Source organism: Lissotriton vulgaris, chromosome 8 (genome assembly GCF_964263255.1).
Source record: "Lissotriton vulgaris chromosome 8, aLisVul1.2, whole genome shotgun sequence".
Classification (NCBI taxonomy): domain Eukaryota; kingdom Metazoa; phylum Chordata; class Amphibia; order Caudata; family Salamandridae; genus Lissotriton; species Lissotriton vulgaris.
Genome location: NC_141696.1, coordinates 205,945,004 through 205,958,364, shown reverse-complemented (window position 1 = coordinate 205,958,364; position 13,361 = coordinate 205,945,004). Strand labels below are relative to the sequence as shown.

The window sequence follows — 13,361 nt, the reverse complement described above, 5'->3', positions numbered from 1 at the left end:
TAAAAGTCATCCCAACTCAGAAGAGCCCACAGGCAGGAAGGTATAAATCACGTTTTTAATGGCAGGTTTACATCACAGAAAGTAATAAGGCAAAGTCCTGTTGAAATGAAGCCTGACGCGTTTCATGCTCTCACCGAGCATTTCTTCAGAGGCTGTGTAAACGCTGTGTGGAGCCAAAGTTTTTTAAACACTAGCACCTGCCCCGATGGGCGTTGACTCCCCCAGAGCCTGCTGGTGCTTTGAGTCCTGTATCAAGCGCAAGTGCGCTGCTCCCAGCGCTGTATTCCTTTCCAGTTGCATGCACACAGCGAGATCTGGCAGAAAGGCTGTTTAGCAGGTGGCTATGGACGTCACAGTTAAATATGAGACAATTTCCTAACCCACTGGGGTGTTATTGTTTTAAAAGGAATACAGCGCTGGGAGCAGCGCACTTGCGCTTGATACAGGACTCAAAGCACCAGCAGGCTCTGGGGGAGTCAACGCCCATCGGGGCAGGTGCTAGTGTTTAAAAAACCTTGGCTCCACACAGCGTTTACACAGCCTCTGAAGAAATGCTCGGTGAGAGCATGAAACGCGTCAGGCTTCATTTCAACAGGACTTTGCCTTATCACTTTCTGTGATGTAAACCTGCCATTAAAAACGTGATTTATACCTTCCTGCCTGTGGGCTCTTCTGAGTTGGGATGACTTTTACGTTGGATGTTTACCGGCCGGTCCCGGTCGGAGAGGAGCCCTGCCATGGATTAATTGGTTCAAGCTGCAGTTGCATGCACACAGCGAGATCTGGCAGAAAGGCTGTTTAGCAGGTGGCTATGGACTTCACAGTTAAATATGAGACAATTTCCTAACCCACTGGGGTGTTATTGTTTTAAAAGGAATACAGCGCTGGGAGCAGCGCACTTGCGCTTGATACAGGACTCAAAGCACCAGCAGGCTCTGGGGGAGTCAACGCCCATCGGGGCAGGTGCTAGTGTTTAAAAAACCTTGGCTCCACACAGCGTTTACACAGCCTCTGAAGAAATGCTCGGTGAGAGCATGAAACGCGTCAGGCTTCATTTCAACAGGACTTTGCCTTATCACTTTCTGTGATGTAAACCTGCCATTAAAAACGTGATTTATACCTTCCTGCCTGTGGGCTCTTCTGAGTTGGGATGACTTTTACGTTGGATATATATATATATATATATATATATATATATATATATATATATATATATATATATATATATATATATATATATATATTCCGCTCACTCTCAGTCCCTCAAGCAGAGATAGACACTCACGGGGCTTATGCTCATCCGTTTTTATTCATTTTCTTCAGCAAAACATATTTTATGCTGAAGAAAATGAATAAAAACGGGTGAACATAAGCCCCGTGAGTGCCTATCTCTGTTTGAGGGACCGAGAGTGAGAGGAATAAGTGACGCGGCCGCACCATCGCGGAAACGGCACCCGTTCGGGAGTGCACCTTTTCGGTGCGAAGGAGCAAAATATATATATATATATATATATATATATATATATATATATATATATATATATATATATATATATATATATATGGACAGCCCCCTGAAGAAGGTTGCACCATCTGCTTTCATCTCTCAGTAACTTCCGGAACACGCATCAGCGCATTTGTGTCTACACAACATTGGATTTTAGACAATTTCTCAATACTGCACTGTTACTGCTTTCACTTTAAAAAATTAAGATTTCACTACTCATTCATATTTTATGTTTTGATATATTTATTGTGTTTTAATGTTAATGTATGTGATCGTCTTGTTTAAATTTGTCTTGTAGTAAATTTATTTTTGTCTCGGCTTCTAGTGCAATGATTTTGTTCATTTCTGACTTTTTATATATGTGGAGCTCACAGACTGTATATGTATGTATCATTGTCTAATATCACTACTATATATGTTTTTTCTAAAAAAAAAAAACAGTCCCCAAAAAAAGAAATGTTTATAATTAAAAAAATCAATAAAATATTAACAACACTGGTCTGATGTATGGTACTATTATATCATGAACGGTGTGTTTACCTATATATATATTTTGGAGAAGATTTTGCTGACTTTTTGATACTAATATTGTTCCTGGTTTCTTCTCTACGTTTGAATCAATGCTTTAGGGACTGCTATTGTGTATTTGGAAGACCTTGTATGTGTGCTGTGCATGAAGCACATATGACACTATCGCATATTGTTTTCCCTTGTCCAATTTATTAGAAACCTAGGGACCAGTTGTTAAAATTTGTGCCTGGAAAATTAAATCAAAAACAATTATGGTATGTAATGATCCAAGAGGATTGCAGAATATAATGTCCAGCCAAGTAAAACAGAATCTGAATTAAGAGTGCAGCGCGCCTGGTCCATCATAGGTCTATTTCTTTAGGGAGACGTAGTTGGTAATATCAGTGTCTGAATCTTTATTCTGGAACAAATTAATTTGGTATTGATAGACCCCGTATTATATGTAACAAGAATTGGTAAGGTCCAGTGCTGTCTGCTAGCCTTCTGGCTTCGTTAATGCGTGTTTTTTTTCAAGTTGTTTTGGTGTAGTGGCCATCATTCTATATAAAAAAAAAAGTAGCAAAATGAAAAAAAAAATTGTTCTCTATAAGCTCACATTGGCAAAGTAGTCCCTTCACACCGACGAAGCCTATTTGTGCTACTTATCAATCCAATTGACATAATGTTGTCACTCACAGTGAAGTCAGTCAATGGTTGATGTGAGCAGACCAACTGTGCTGTGGTGGGCAGAAGGAAAGTGTGAATGACACAATAACAGACGGATAGGCGAAGAGGACTGGCTAAAACACCCTATAAGTAAGAATAGTGTATACAATGTAATTTGAGTAAAATCAAAGGAATCTTGGCTAACACCCGACCTAATAAAAAAGGATTTTACAAGTTAGCACAGGATTCGGTGACATTCCTACAGAATTCGGCCTACAGCCCTAATCTTCTGTATGACCTTGGCACTCCTCAGTGATTTGTGATATTTTAATGCAATAATTAAGGGTATATTATCCCATGTGAAAAGCGAAATCTTATTCGTAGTAGAAACAACAGTTAAAATAGCACAGAAAATTCAGAACAACCGATGCTAACAAATCCATTGATTGCTTGATCTGATAAAACAAGGACGCAAAAACCATGTTCTGAAGAAAAAGCCCAATTTGTTAATGTTAAATAGAGGGCAAGTTTAGTTTTCATCTTAGGAGAACATCATCACTTCACAGCACACTTTAAGAATTAAATATCTATGTTGTTCTGAACATAATTGTTAGTACCTTCTATAGCAGAGTCAGTGTTGATGTAAGCAACCCCTCGATCCTGGAGGACTTTGGCTTTTTCCTGTTAATAAAAACAAGTTTAACATGGTTAGCACGAAATAACTGTTGCGATTTGATGTTTTTGCCATGAAAGGTAAACATTAATTAACATTGGAATGTTGGGAGCTCTGTTGAAAACAGTGAAGTGCAACGGACTAGTAAATTGGATTAGAGCACTCTGTAGCGGGCTCTACTGGCCATTAAAGGTCCACCCCCTTGTTAAAGGCCCTCGCCTAAAGGCTACATTATAACATAAGAATGTTGGGAGCTCCATTGAAGACAATTGAGTGGCTCTGGGACAATAATGTCTGGCATAGGCCTTCTGCTCCAACATTTCAATGTTTGTCTTTCTGTTTCCCCCTTTTAATTTAGAAGAGTCCACTGATAGGGAGTGGAATGTTAGAGTAGTCTTCCAGTTGTTCTGCCTCAGTCTGTAACAGTTGTTATTTGATCAATCGTTATAGGCCCTCACCTGTGGCTCAGGTCTATAACTCTGTATGTAGAAGGAGGAGACGTAAACACCCACGTAACATCAACTCTGCATTCTATGTTCAGACATAACATCTGTTAGGACGGCCCGGGACCAGGGTTCGATTCCCGGCGCGGCATGTTTCTGGAATAGGGTCAGCGGACTCGATAATTCTCTCGCCTCGGTGCCCACTCTGATCAGCGATCACACTCGGCAACTCTGGGCATTAGCTTGCCTCATCTTCACCAACGGCCCCACCAGACCGCCGGGGATGCCTGGTCTCACCCTGGAGATACCCATTAAGGGACCATCTCTCAGGGAAGCCAGGAAGGGTTTCGCAGCGGTCGAAGCGCCTTGGGACCCTACGGGTAAGTAGTGCGCTATATAAATGCCTATACATTTACATTTACATTTACATTTACGTCTGAATATCACACTCTGATTCAAGACCTTTTTTTAAGTTTAAAGAGCTTTATTGAAGTAAATCAGAACAAAGGTACAACATTACAACAACGATGAAAGGAAAATTACAAAAGATAGTATACAATATGTATGTCCATAGTAAAATGAGAACCTGATATAATTACTATTGTCAAAAAGCAAAAAGAAAAACTAGGAACAGTAATACAGAATTAGGTAGCTTAGTAAATTAGCATTTTACGTATTTATAAATAAAGAGAGAAAAGAAAAAGAGAGAAGAAAAGACAGAAAGAAATCCATATCCACACCAAATATACTTAATAAGAAAATCCGATAACGGGCACTATAAAAGTTCAGATAACAAAGTGATAATAGAATATCTTAATATGAACAACATAAGAGAATAAATCACAATACTCATGGCAGATGAAAAACAAAAGTAATGTCTCTTTGTTACGCTCTACAGGTGAGGATAAATAGTTGGTGAGTGGGGACCAAAAGGCTTCCTTTCGAAAAAGTTGGTGAGAGGTAATGGCAGAAGCTCTATCCAGCCTATGATGATAACAGATGTGGCGGCTCCCCTCTGCACAGCAGGGAGTCGCGGTGAATTGCTTAATACAGCAGCTAGGCACGCAGCGCTTAATTAGGGGACACTTCACACTCAGCTGAAGGTGTCGGCCGGAAGTCACGAGCGACTTTGGCCAGTTTATTTATGCTCTCTGGCCACGCCTGGCCAGAGAGTGATACATAGTGTGATGTGTGTTCTGGGGTGGGCTGGCGGCCCCATGCACAACTAGACCGCTACAACAGAGAACTTTAACGACTTGTGCAGCCCTCAGCCACAGGACATAAAGCTATATAATAAAAGCCCTCACCTTTGTTATAGGTCATTGCTAATGGCACAGACATATCACTCGGTGTTGTGGTGTTTTAAGAACCGTTGTCTTTGGCAGAAGGCTGTATTGCTTAAAGCAAGTGTTTATTTGACATGACATATGTGGATGAGATGTTTGGATTCGTCCTCAAGTGACAGATGGTATATATATTTCAGGCACAAACATATCTGGATTTTGTGCCTGGTGAACTACTTCCTACTATAGTAGGGTGGGATGAGATTCAGAGATACAAAGAAACAATACACAAAAACAAAATGCATGCAAAAGATGAGTGAAATGATTTTCCCACGGAAATGAAACATTTTCAACGCACAGAAAAAATATTAATTCTTATGTTATTTACATCATACTTACAAAATAAATTCCAAGAGGCAAGCTAAAATAATAAAGACAGTTATTCTAGAGTATATAAATTTCTTTCATAAAATACAATTAGAGTTCACGATAACACTGGTATTTGTATTACACAAACCCGGATGCAGGTGCAACTTCATAACACACCCTAAACCCACAATCTTAACTAAGTCTGGATATATCAGGTTGTTTATCTGTAATTAAGCCCTGTCTTCCTATTTTAGTAGAAATGGGAATTCAGCTTCCTGCGTGCGATGGTTTACAAAGGAAATAAAATCGACTACTTCCCTGGTGCATTCACTCTACCTATTGAAAGGCAAGTACTGTCTCTACCCAGTAGATGGCGATAGAAAGCAGTAAAAAAAATGAAAAGTTGTGCCCAAGCACTTCATTTAGAAGATTGAATGATATTCACGAAAAACGCGGCAGGCATAAGATCAATGAATTAGAATCTAATAATAATGAGTCGATCTCAGGCACTCAGGAGAGGATTAATGTGCAACTTGTCCGTAGAATGCAAGAGCTTGACATATTAACTTATATCACATATTTAGCTGCACCGTTTTTCAGGGGGAAGTTTCACAGCACACTTGTTGCACTGACCGTAAGTAACCTCGGTAATTTCAGAATGAATAGCAAGCTTTGTAGCGGCGGGTGCTCTGAATTTTGTCTGAGGGGGCAGAAGCAAACAGGACAAACTCAACTGGCAGAAACAGCAGCAAGGCACTCACTCGTGTGACTCCCTTTCAGAACTTCCCACCCGTGCACGGGGATTCCCCCTGGCTTTGGCACCAAGCCTGAAGTCAGCACACAGAACTCCCGAGGCTTCGCTGGGAGCAACGTTAACTTTTTAAAAGCCCTCACTGACCTTGGTTATCGCTCGCTGTGCCCCTCAGCTGCGCTCTGGACTTCCGCGCAAGGCCGGCAGCACTTCTTAGCAGCCTCTACCTTCTCCCTCCTGCAAGCCACCCAGAGCGCCTCCCGCTGATCGTCTCCTCCTGAGACGGGCGAGTTCTCCATCTTGGGCGGCTCAGGGTCAGCGTTGCAGCGTTTGGGCCACTCCCCCCCAGACCAGTACTTCAGGCGCACTGTGGACCTCGCGCCTTAGCACTGAGCACACAGAACTCCCGAGGCTTCGCCGGGAGCAACGTTAACTTTTTAAAAGCCCTCACTGACCTTGGTTATTGCTCGCTGTGCCCCTCAGCTGCGCTCTGGACTTCCGCGCACGGCCGGCAGCACTTCTTAGCAGCCTCTACCTTCTCCCTCCTGCACGCCACCCAGAGCGCCTCCCGCTGTTCGTCTCCTCCTGAGACGGGCGAGTTCTCCATCTTGGGCGGCTCTGGGTCAGCGTTGCAGCGTTTGGGCCACTCCCCCCTAGCCACTCCCCCTTATGTGTCCGTACATAATGGTTGGCCAGTCCCGGCAGTGCAGCGGACGAGCGCAGCGGGCGTGACGAAGGCGCGCCGAAGTTGCGCCTAAGTTAAGCCCGTCTGCGCCCGTCCGCGATGGGCCGGGACCAGGGGCCTCAGACCCTGCCCCTCCTTTGGTGTACACCTCTGCCCAACTACTGTCCTTTTCTGCTTCTGCCCCTCTTTCTCCCTCTGCAGTCCAACACTTACTTTCGCACGGTATCTATGTCCCCAATCCTCCTTGCTCTTGCCCTGTCTCTCCTACTTCCTCTTCCTCTATCTCTTCTACGCCCTCTGTCACTGGCCCCATTTCTGGTTCCCCAGCCGCCTCTGCTATCCTCCTTAATACTCGTTCCGCCGTTAAAAACCAAACTGCCCTTTTCAATCTCTTGGACACTGATTCCCCGGATTTTCTTTTCCTTACCGAAACCTGGTTCTCTTCTGATTCACTCCCGGACCTCCTTGCTATTCTCCCTAGTACCCACTATGCCCTTCGTGCTGACCGCCCTGACGGAAAAACTGGAGGCGGTGTGGCGATGATAATTCGCTCTTCTATGAAATTGCAGCTTCTTCCGCACCCCCGCATACCCAGTGTTGACTTTCTGGTGGCCCGCTCTCTTAATCTCCCGGTACCTCTTACGGTGGTCCTCATGTACCGCCCCCCTCAAAGTATGCCATCATTTGTGTCTACCCTGCAGGACCTCTTGGCCACCTTGGCGGTAAATAATTCCTCGCTGCTCCTGCTCGCTGACTTCAACTTTTGGCCGGGTGATCCGAGGGAGGACTCCTCATCCAAAGACTTCTCTGCCACACTTCAGTGCCTTAATTTCTTACCTCACGTTTTGGTCCCTACCCACATTCACGGTCATATCTTGGACCAAATCTGGTTCTTACGCTGTAACCTTTCGGCCACCTCTATCCTTCCCTGTGTCTGGTCGGATCACTCCATGATCTCCTTTTCTATCCACTTGGGTCAAGCTGAGAAAGCCCCCTTGCCTAAAAACATCTTGGCTCGAAGCTGGAACAAGACTGATCTTAACGATCTTTCTTCCTTATTGTCTTCATCCACTCCTACCCTGACTGACCTGCCTTTGGAAAGTCAGGCGAATGCCATTAACACTTGGCTTTCTTCTGCTTGCGACCAGGTCGCCCCACTTAAAAAGATCAAATCAGCCCGCCTCCATGACGCTCACAAGTGGTTTTCCAGCGACCTTAAATCCCTGAAATTAGAGCTCAGGCGCTCGGAGCGTCATTGGCGACGCAACAACTGCCCTACCCTCCGCCTCAAATACAAAGCCCTCCTTAACAACCATAAAAAAGCCATCTTAGCGGCCAAATCTAAATACTTTACTGAGCGAGTGGCCCTCTCGGCCAACAAATCTCGTGAGATTTTCTCACTAGTTCACAGTCTTGCCACCTCTGATCGCGCCTGTCTCTCCCCTGCCCCTTCTCAATCTCTCTGTCATTCTTTGAACGATTATTTCATCACTAAAATCATTACCATTAAGGCCAATATTCCCATTGTGTCTCAACCTGAACTGTCTGATCACTCTCATCTGTCTCCCTCTGTTCTGGATCATTTCGAACCTATTTCATCTGAGCTCTTCCTCTACCTGCTTGTCAAGGTCAAGTCCGCCTCTCCTGCGGACTGTGCTCCCGCACGGATCCTCAGAACTCTCTATACTAGCTGTCCCATCCCCCCCCTTACTTTTCTCAAAACTTCTTTGGCTTCGGGTTGTGTTCCCTCTTCCTTTAAATCCGCTATTGTTTTTCCTATCTTGAAAAAAGTCGGCCTGGACCCCTCTCTTCCATCCAATTTCAGGCCGATTTCCCTTCTCCCCTACCTAGGGAAGATTCTCGAAAGCTACGTGACATCCTGCCTTTCCACCTACATTGAGGAGAACCATCTCTTGGCCTCCCACCAGGCGGGCTTTCGTCCCGGTCACTCCACTGAGGGAGTGGTCCTCGCGGTCCTGGATGAACTTAAGGGGAAGGCCGACAGCAACCTCCCCCAGGCCTTGGTCCTTTTGGATTTGTCCGCTGCGTTTGACACGGTCGATCATGCCATCCTTCTCGACTGTGTCAGCGCAGCGGGCATCCAAGGCACTGCCTTCTCCTGGATCGCGTCCTTCCTTCAAGGCAGATCACAGGCAGTTCACCTCTCTGACTTTTCTGCTCCCCCTCTTCCGGTCACCTGTGGGGTCCCCCAAGGTTCTTCCCTTTCCCCCCTTCTCTTCAACGTTTACATCCGCCCTCTCATCTCCTCTCTTCTCGAGCTGGGGGTCTCTGTGTACAATTACGCAGATGACCTCCAGCTCGTCTTTGATCTTTCATCCCCAGCTGACTCTCTCCCTAAGTTTTGTTCCACTCTTGTTTTTATTTCCCAGTGGATGAGCTTCAATCATTTGAAGCTCAATCCCGATAAGACAGAGCTCGTCCTCACTGGTGTCTCGTCTAACCCCTGGTCCTCAGCTCACTGGCCCCTTTCTTTTGGCCCTCCCCCCTCCCCAGTCTCCTCTGTCCAGACTTTGGGCATCAAGATCAGCAATGATCTGTCCATGCACGCCCAAATCAGTTCCGTTGTGTCTTCTTGTTTTTTCTCCCTCCGTCTTATTCGTAAGATCTCCCGGTTCTTTTCTGTTGATGCTCTCAAAACCATTATCACGGCCCTCATCACATCCCGCCTGGATTATGGAAACGGCTTGTACGTAGGTATTCCTGCCTACGAAACTCGCCCTCTCCAGGCCATCCAAAACCAGGCCCGCCTTATCCTTCGTCTTCCCAAATCCTCCCACTTCACCCCGGCCCTCAAAACCCTCCATTGGCTCCCGGTTCATTTTAGGTCTCAGTTCAAACTAGCTTGCTTGGCCTTCCGGGCGCATGCTCGCTCTGCCCCGCTTTTCATTAACTCTCTAATCTCTTCTCACGCCCCCAGCCGTTCTCTCCGCTCTTCTTCTCTTTCTCTTCTTCACGTCCCCCGCTTCCGTAAATCCCGCACCGGGGGCACCCGATTCCCTGTGCTGGCCCCCCAGATTTGGAACAATCTCCCTCTTTCCATTCGCTCTATCCCTATTTTTTCCCACTTTCGTAAAGCCCTCAAAACTTTTCTTTTTCTTCAGGCATTCCCCGGCTAATCTCCTTGGGACCCTCTGTAGATACTGATGTGCCCCTTAGCGCCAGGAAGCCGCTTGGCCACAGTGCGCTTTAGAAATTTCTTTTTCATTTCATTTCATTTCATTTCAAGTCTTGGTTGTATGCGCACGATTTGCTGGCCGGCGACTGCCTGGCTACCGCTAGTCCTTTCCATGCAGGGCCGGAATGAGACAAACATTTGGACTGGGCACAGAAGTAAAAAAAAAAAAAAAACTGTTCATGATTCAAAGAGCTAAAAAAGAAGTGCAAGTCAGTTTTTTGAACTTGTAAAGACCAGGTGTGTATATGTTTTATAAGATATGGTTGACTGCACGCAATGTTTGAGGTAATACCAGAGAAAACAAGCACTGACAAAGCCAATAGGTCTTGCTTATGCAAGAGCTATTGACTTTGGCATTGTGGTTTTCCCATGTTGTACACCAGTGTGGCTACGGTTTAGCATGGCTAAAAGTTAGTGGCGTGGAGTGTCCTAGAGTGAAGTGGGGGTGAGTAGAGTGTCATAAACAGGATTTGTTGCAGTAGAGTGTTATAGATTGGAGTACAGGGGAGTAGAGTGTTGTAGAGTGGAGTAGAGTTCAGTGGCAGAGAGTGTCGTAGAGTGCAGTGTCGTACAGTGGAGTGTCGTAGAGTGGAGTGGGGAGTAGAGTATCGTAGACAAAATTTATTGGAGCAGAGTGTCGTAAATGGAGTGCGGGGAGTAGAATGCCGTAGAATTGAGTAGAGGACAGAAGAGTTCAGTGGCAGAGAGTGTCATAGAGTGCGGTGCCAGAGAGCAGTGTCGTAGAGTGGATCGTGTACAGTGGAGTGGCATAGCATGAAGTGGCATAGAGTGGAGTGGGTTGGAGTGGATGGAGGTATGGGGTGCATTGGACTGAAGTAGATTGGGGTGGACTGGACTGGGTAGATTGGGTTGGATTGAGTGGGTTGGATTGAGTGGGGTAGATTGAGTTAGTGGCCTAGATGGGGTGGACTAGATTAGAGTGGAGGGAGCTGGATGGAAATAGGGTGAGGTGGGTGCCGGCACTCTGTATAAAGTGGGCCGGTGCGCGGACGCCGCTGATAAAGTGAGACTGACCCTTTGACAAATGTTGTATTCGTAAAACTGATTGCTGGAAATTGCTTTAAAATAATTGTGAAGTGATGGGGGAATTGTTGGCTTGAAGGAATTGTGCTGCCTGCACTTTTACACTGTGAGTGGGCTTTGGACAGTTTTCTACTGCAACGTCCACCATTTTGGGCAGTCACTGGCACGCTAAAGGCAAGCCCGTCCATGCCCACCCATGCCTGGAAGGCGCCAGGGGACAGGATCCCTGGTCGTGGCAAACCAGATCAGCTACAATACTCCTCCAGATAATTGAGATCAATGGCCCCTACTGTGTCAATAAAGTGTCACTTATTGGACTTGACCCAGGCGAGCCACTCCTGCGGCCAATGTGGATTTCTCCGCTGACCTTGCTGGATCTGGACACTAACGGGCATGTGACTGCACGTTCCCCTTGGAGGCTAATTTATATTCCTTAAGCTGCTACTCACTTGCTAAGTACAAGCTAGAAACGTTTGACTTTTGAACAGACTATCTCCCCAGATGCTGTGTTTTTATCAGAAACCATCTCCCAAACCTATGCAATTGTTAGACAAGAGAGGCAGTCGCATAGGGGGGGGGGTTTGCTCTTATCTTTAAACAGCCAGCCAGATGAACGCTTACAGAATTAGCTATCTCAGAATGTGAGGCAGCGTTCTTCTCCCTTACTTTTTTCAGCAAATTTACCTTAGCTGGACTTTAACCCCTTGCATGCTGATGACGGAGCGGTTCCGTCATCAGCTACGGGTGAGCTGTGCTGATGACGGAACCGTTCCGTCATGACTCCGCCCGCGCAAGGCGGAGTCAGCATGGGCGGGGAATTCCCGCCGCACGCAAGGGGTTAAGGGCCATATGTATCAAGCCTTGTGTGAATCGCAAAGGCCGAAATTCTCAGAATTTCGGCCTTTGCGAATCGCAAATGGCCTTTTTGCAAGTTTTAGGATGTATGAAACAATCGCAAAATAAGGAATAGCAAAGTTTAGCGATTCCTTATTTTGTCATAGCATTTAAGGAATCACAATTTTGCGATTCCTTAAATGCTATGTATGAAGCTTTTAAGAATTGCGATTTCAGGTTTAGAAATCGCAAATTACCACCAACTAGTAGTTGGTGGTAATTTGCGATTTCTTGTAAATATGCACAATTGTGCATTTGTGAGGGTGGCATATGACGCACATACATGCCCTTTGGGCATGTATGTGCGCCATATGCACACTCATGTAATTTACAGGGGTGCAGCAGGGTGTCCTTGAGACACCCCTGCACCCTTGCAATAATTCTCAAATTGCGATTAGCAAATTGCGAATTCGCAATTTGAGAATTATTTGGAAATCATTCCTATAGCCCTCCTGGCCCATAGGAATGCATTGGAAATTATTCCTTAATTGCGAATTCGCAAAATGCGAATTCGCAATTAAGGAAGCTCAAGGAATCGCTAATGAAAAGCGATTTTCTTCATACATACCATTTTGCGATTCCTAAATAGCGATTCCTTAAAAATCGCTATTTAGGAATCGCAAAACGGAACTATGATACATATGGCCCTAAATCTATTGGCCACCGGGTTTGGCAACCTGTTTTACATACTCTCTAAGATAACTCCTGCCATCCAATATCTTACGATTGTTGGAGACCTTAATTTCCACTTCGATTACATCATATATCCTGCTGTGGCTTATCCGATTGCAGATCTGGAATACCTTCAAATCTTTCAATTGGTTGTGTCCTCCATGTTCAAACTAGGTTATATTCTGAATCTAGATCCTGTTTATTCAAACCAAACTTGTTTATCCAGTGCATAGCCCTTTCCCCCTTATATGGTCTGATCTTTTTGCCATACCGATCTAGGTCCTTATTGCTAGCACTTTATCTATATCGTCCAAGGCCAGTCAGTAAGGACTTAGACATGGCAAAGGTGAAGGTGAACATGGCCAACTTTACTCAGGACCTGGTCTTGACTCGTCCTAGCCTGGACCAGGATGTGGATCTGGCTAACTCACAGATGGAAGATTAGATAACTAGGGCATTAGACCAAACTGCACCAATGGTTAACCACACTACTAAAAGGTCTAAAACCTTGGTGGAATGGCTTACTGATGATCCACTTGCATTAAACAAAAAGAACTGCAAAGGCGCAGGAATTTTGAGTCGATCGATAAGGCCAATTATCATGCAGCCTTGAAGGTATACCACAGGCATATTAAGGTGAATATGTCGGCACAATTGAGGCGGCCCGA

General features: G+C 45.3%; 1 protein-coding gene across 1 annotated transcript in view; it reads right to left on the bottom strand.

The window, feature by feature from the left end:
- LOC147696877 (N-acetylated-alpha-linked acidic dipeptidase 2-like) overlaps positions 1 to 13,361 on the bottom strand; it is a 699,908-nt gene that overhangs the window by 89,517 nt on the left and 597,030 nt on the right. Inside the window, exon 14 of the mRNA XM_086933985.1 lies at positions 3,301 to 3,364. Coding sequence (XP_086790111.1) covers positions 3,301 to 3,364 — 64 coding nt within the window. The remainder of the gene's footprint in view (positions 1 to 3,300; positions 3,365 to 13,361) is intronic.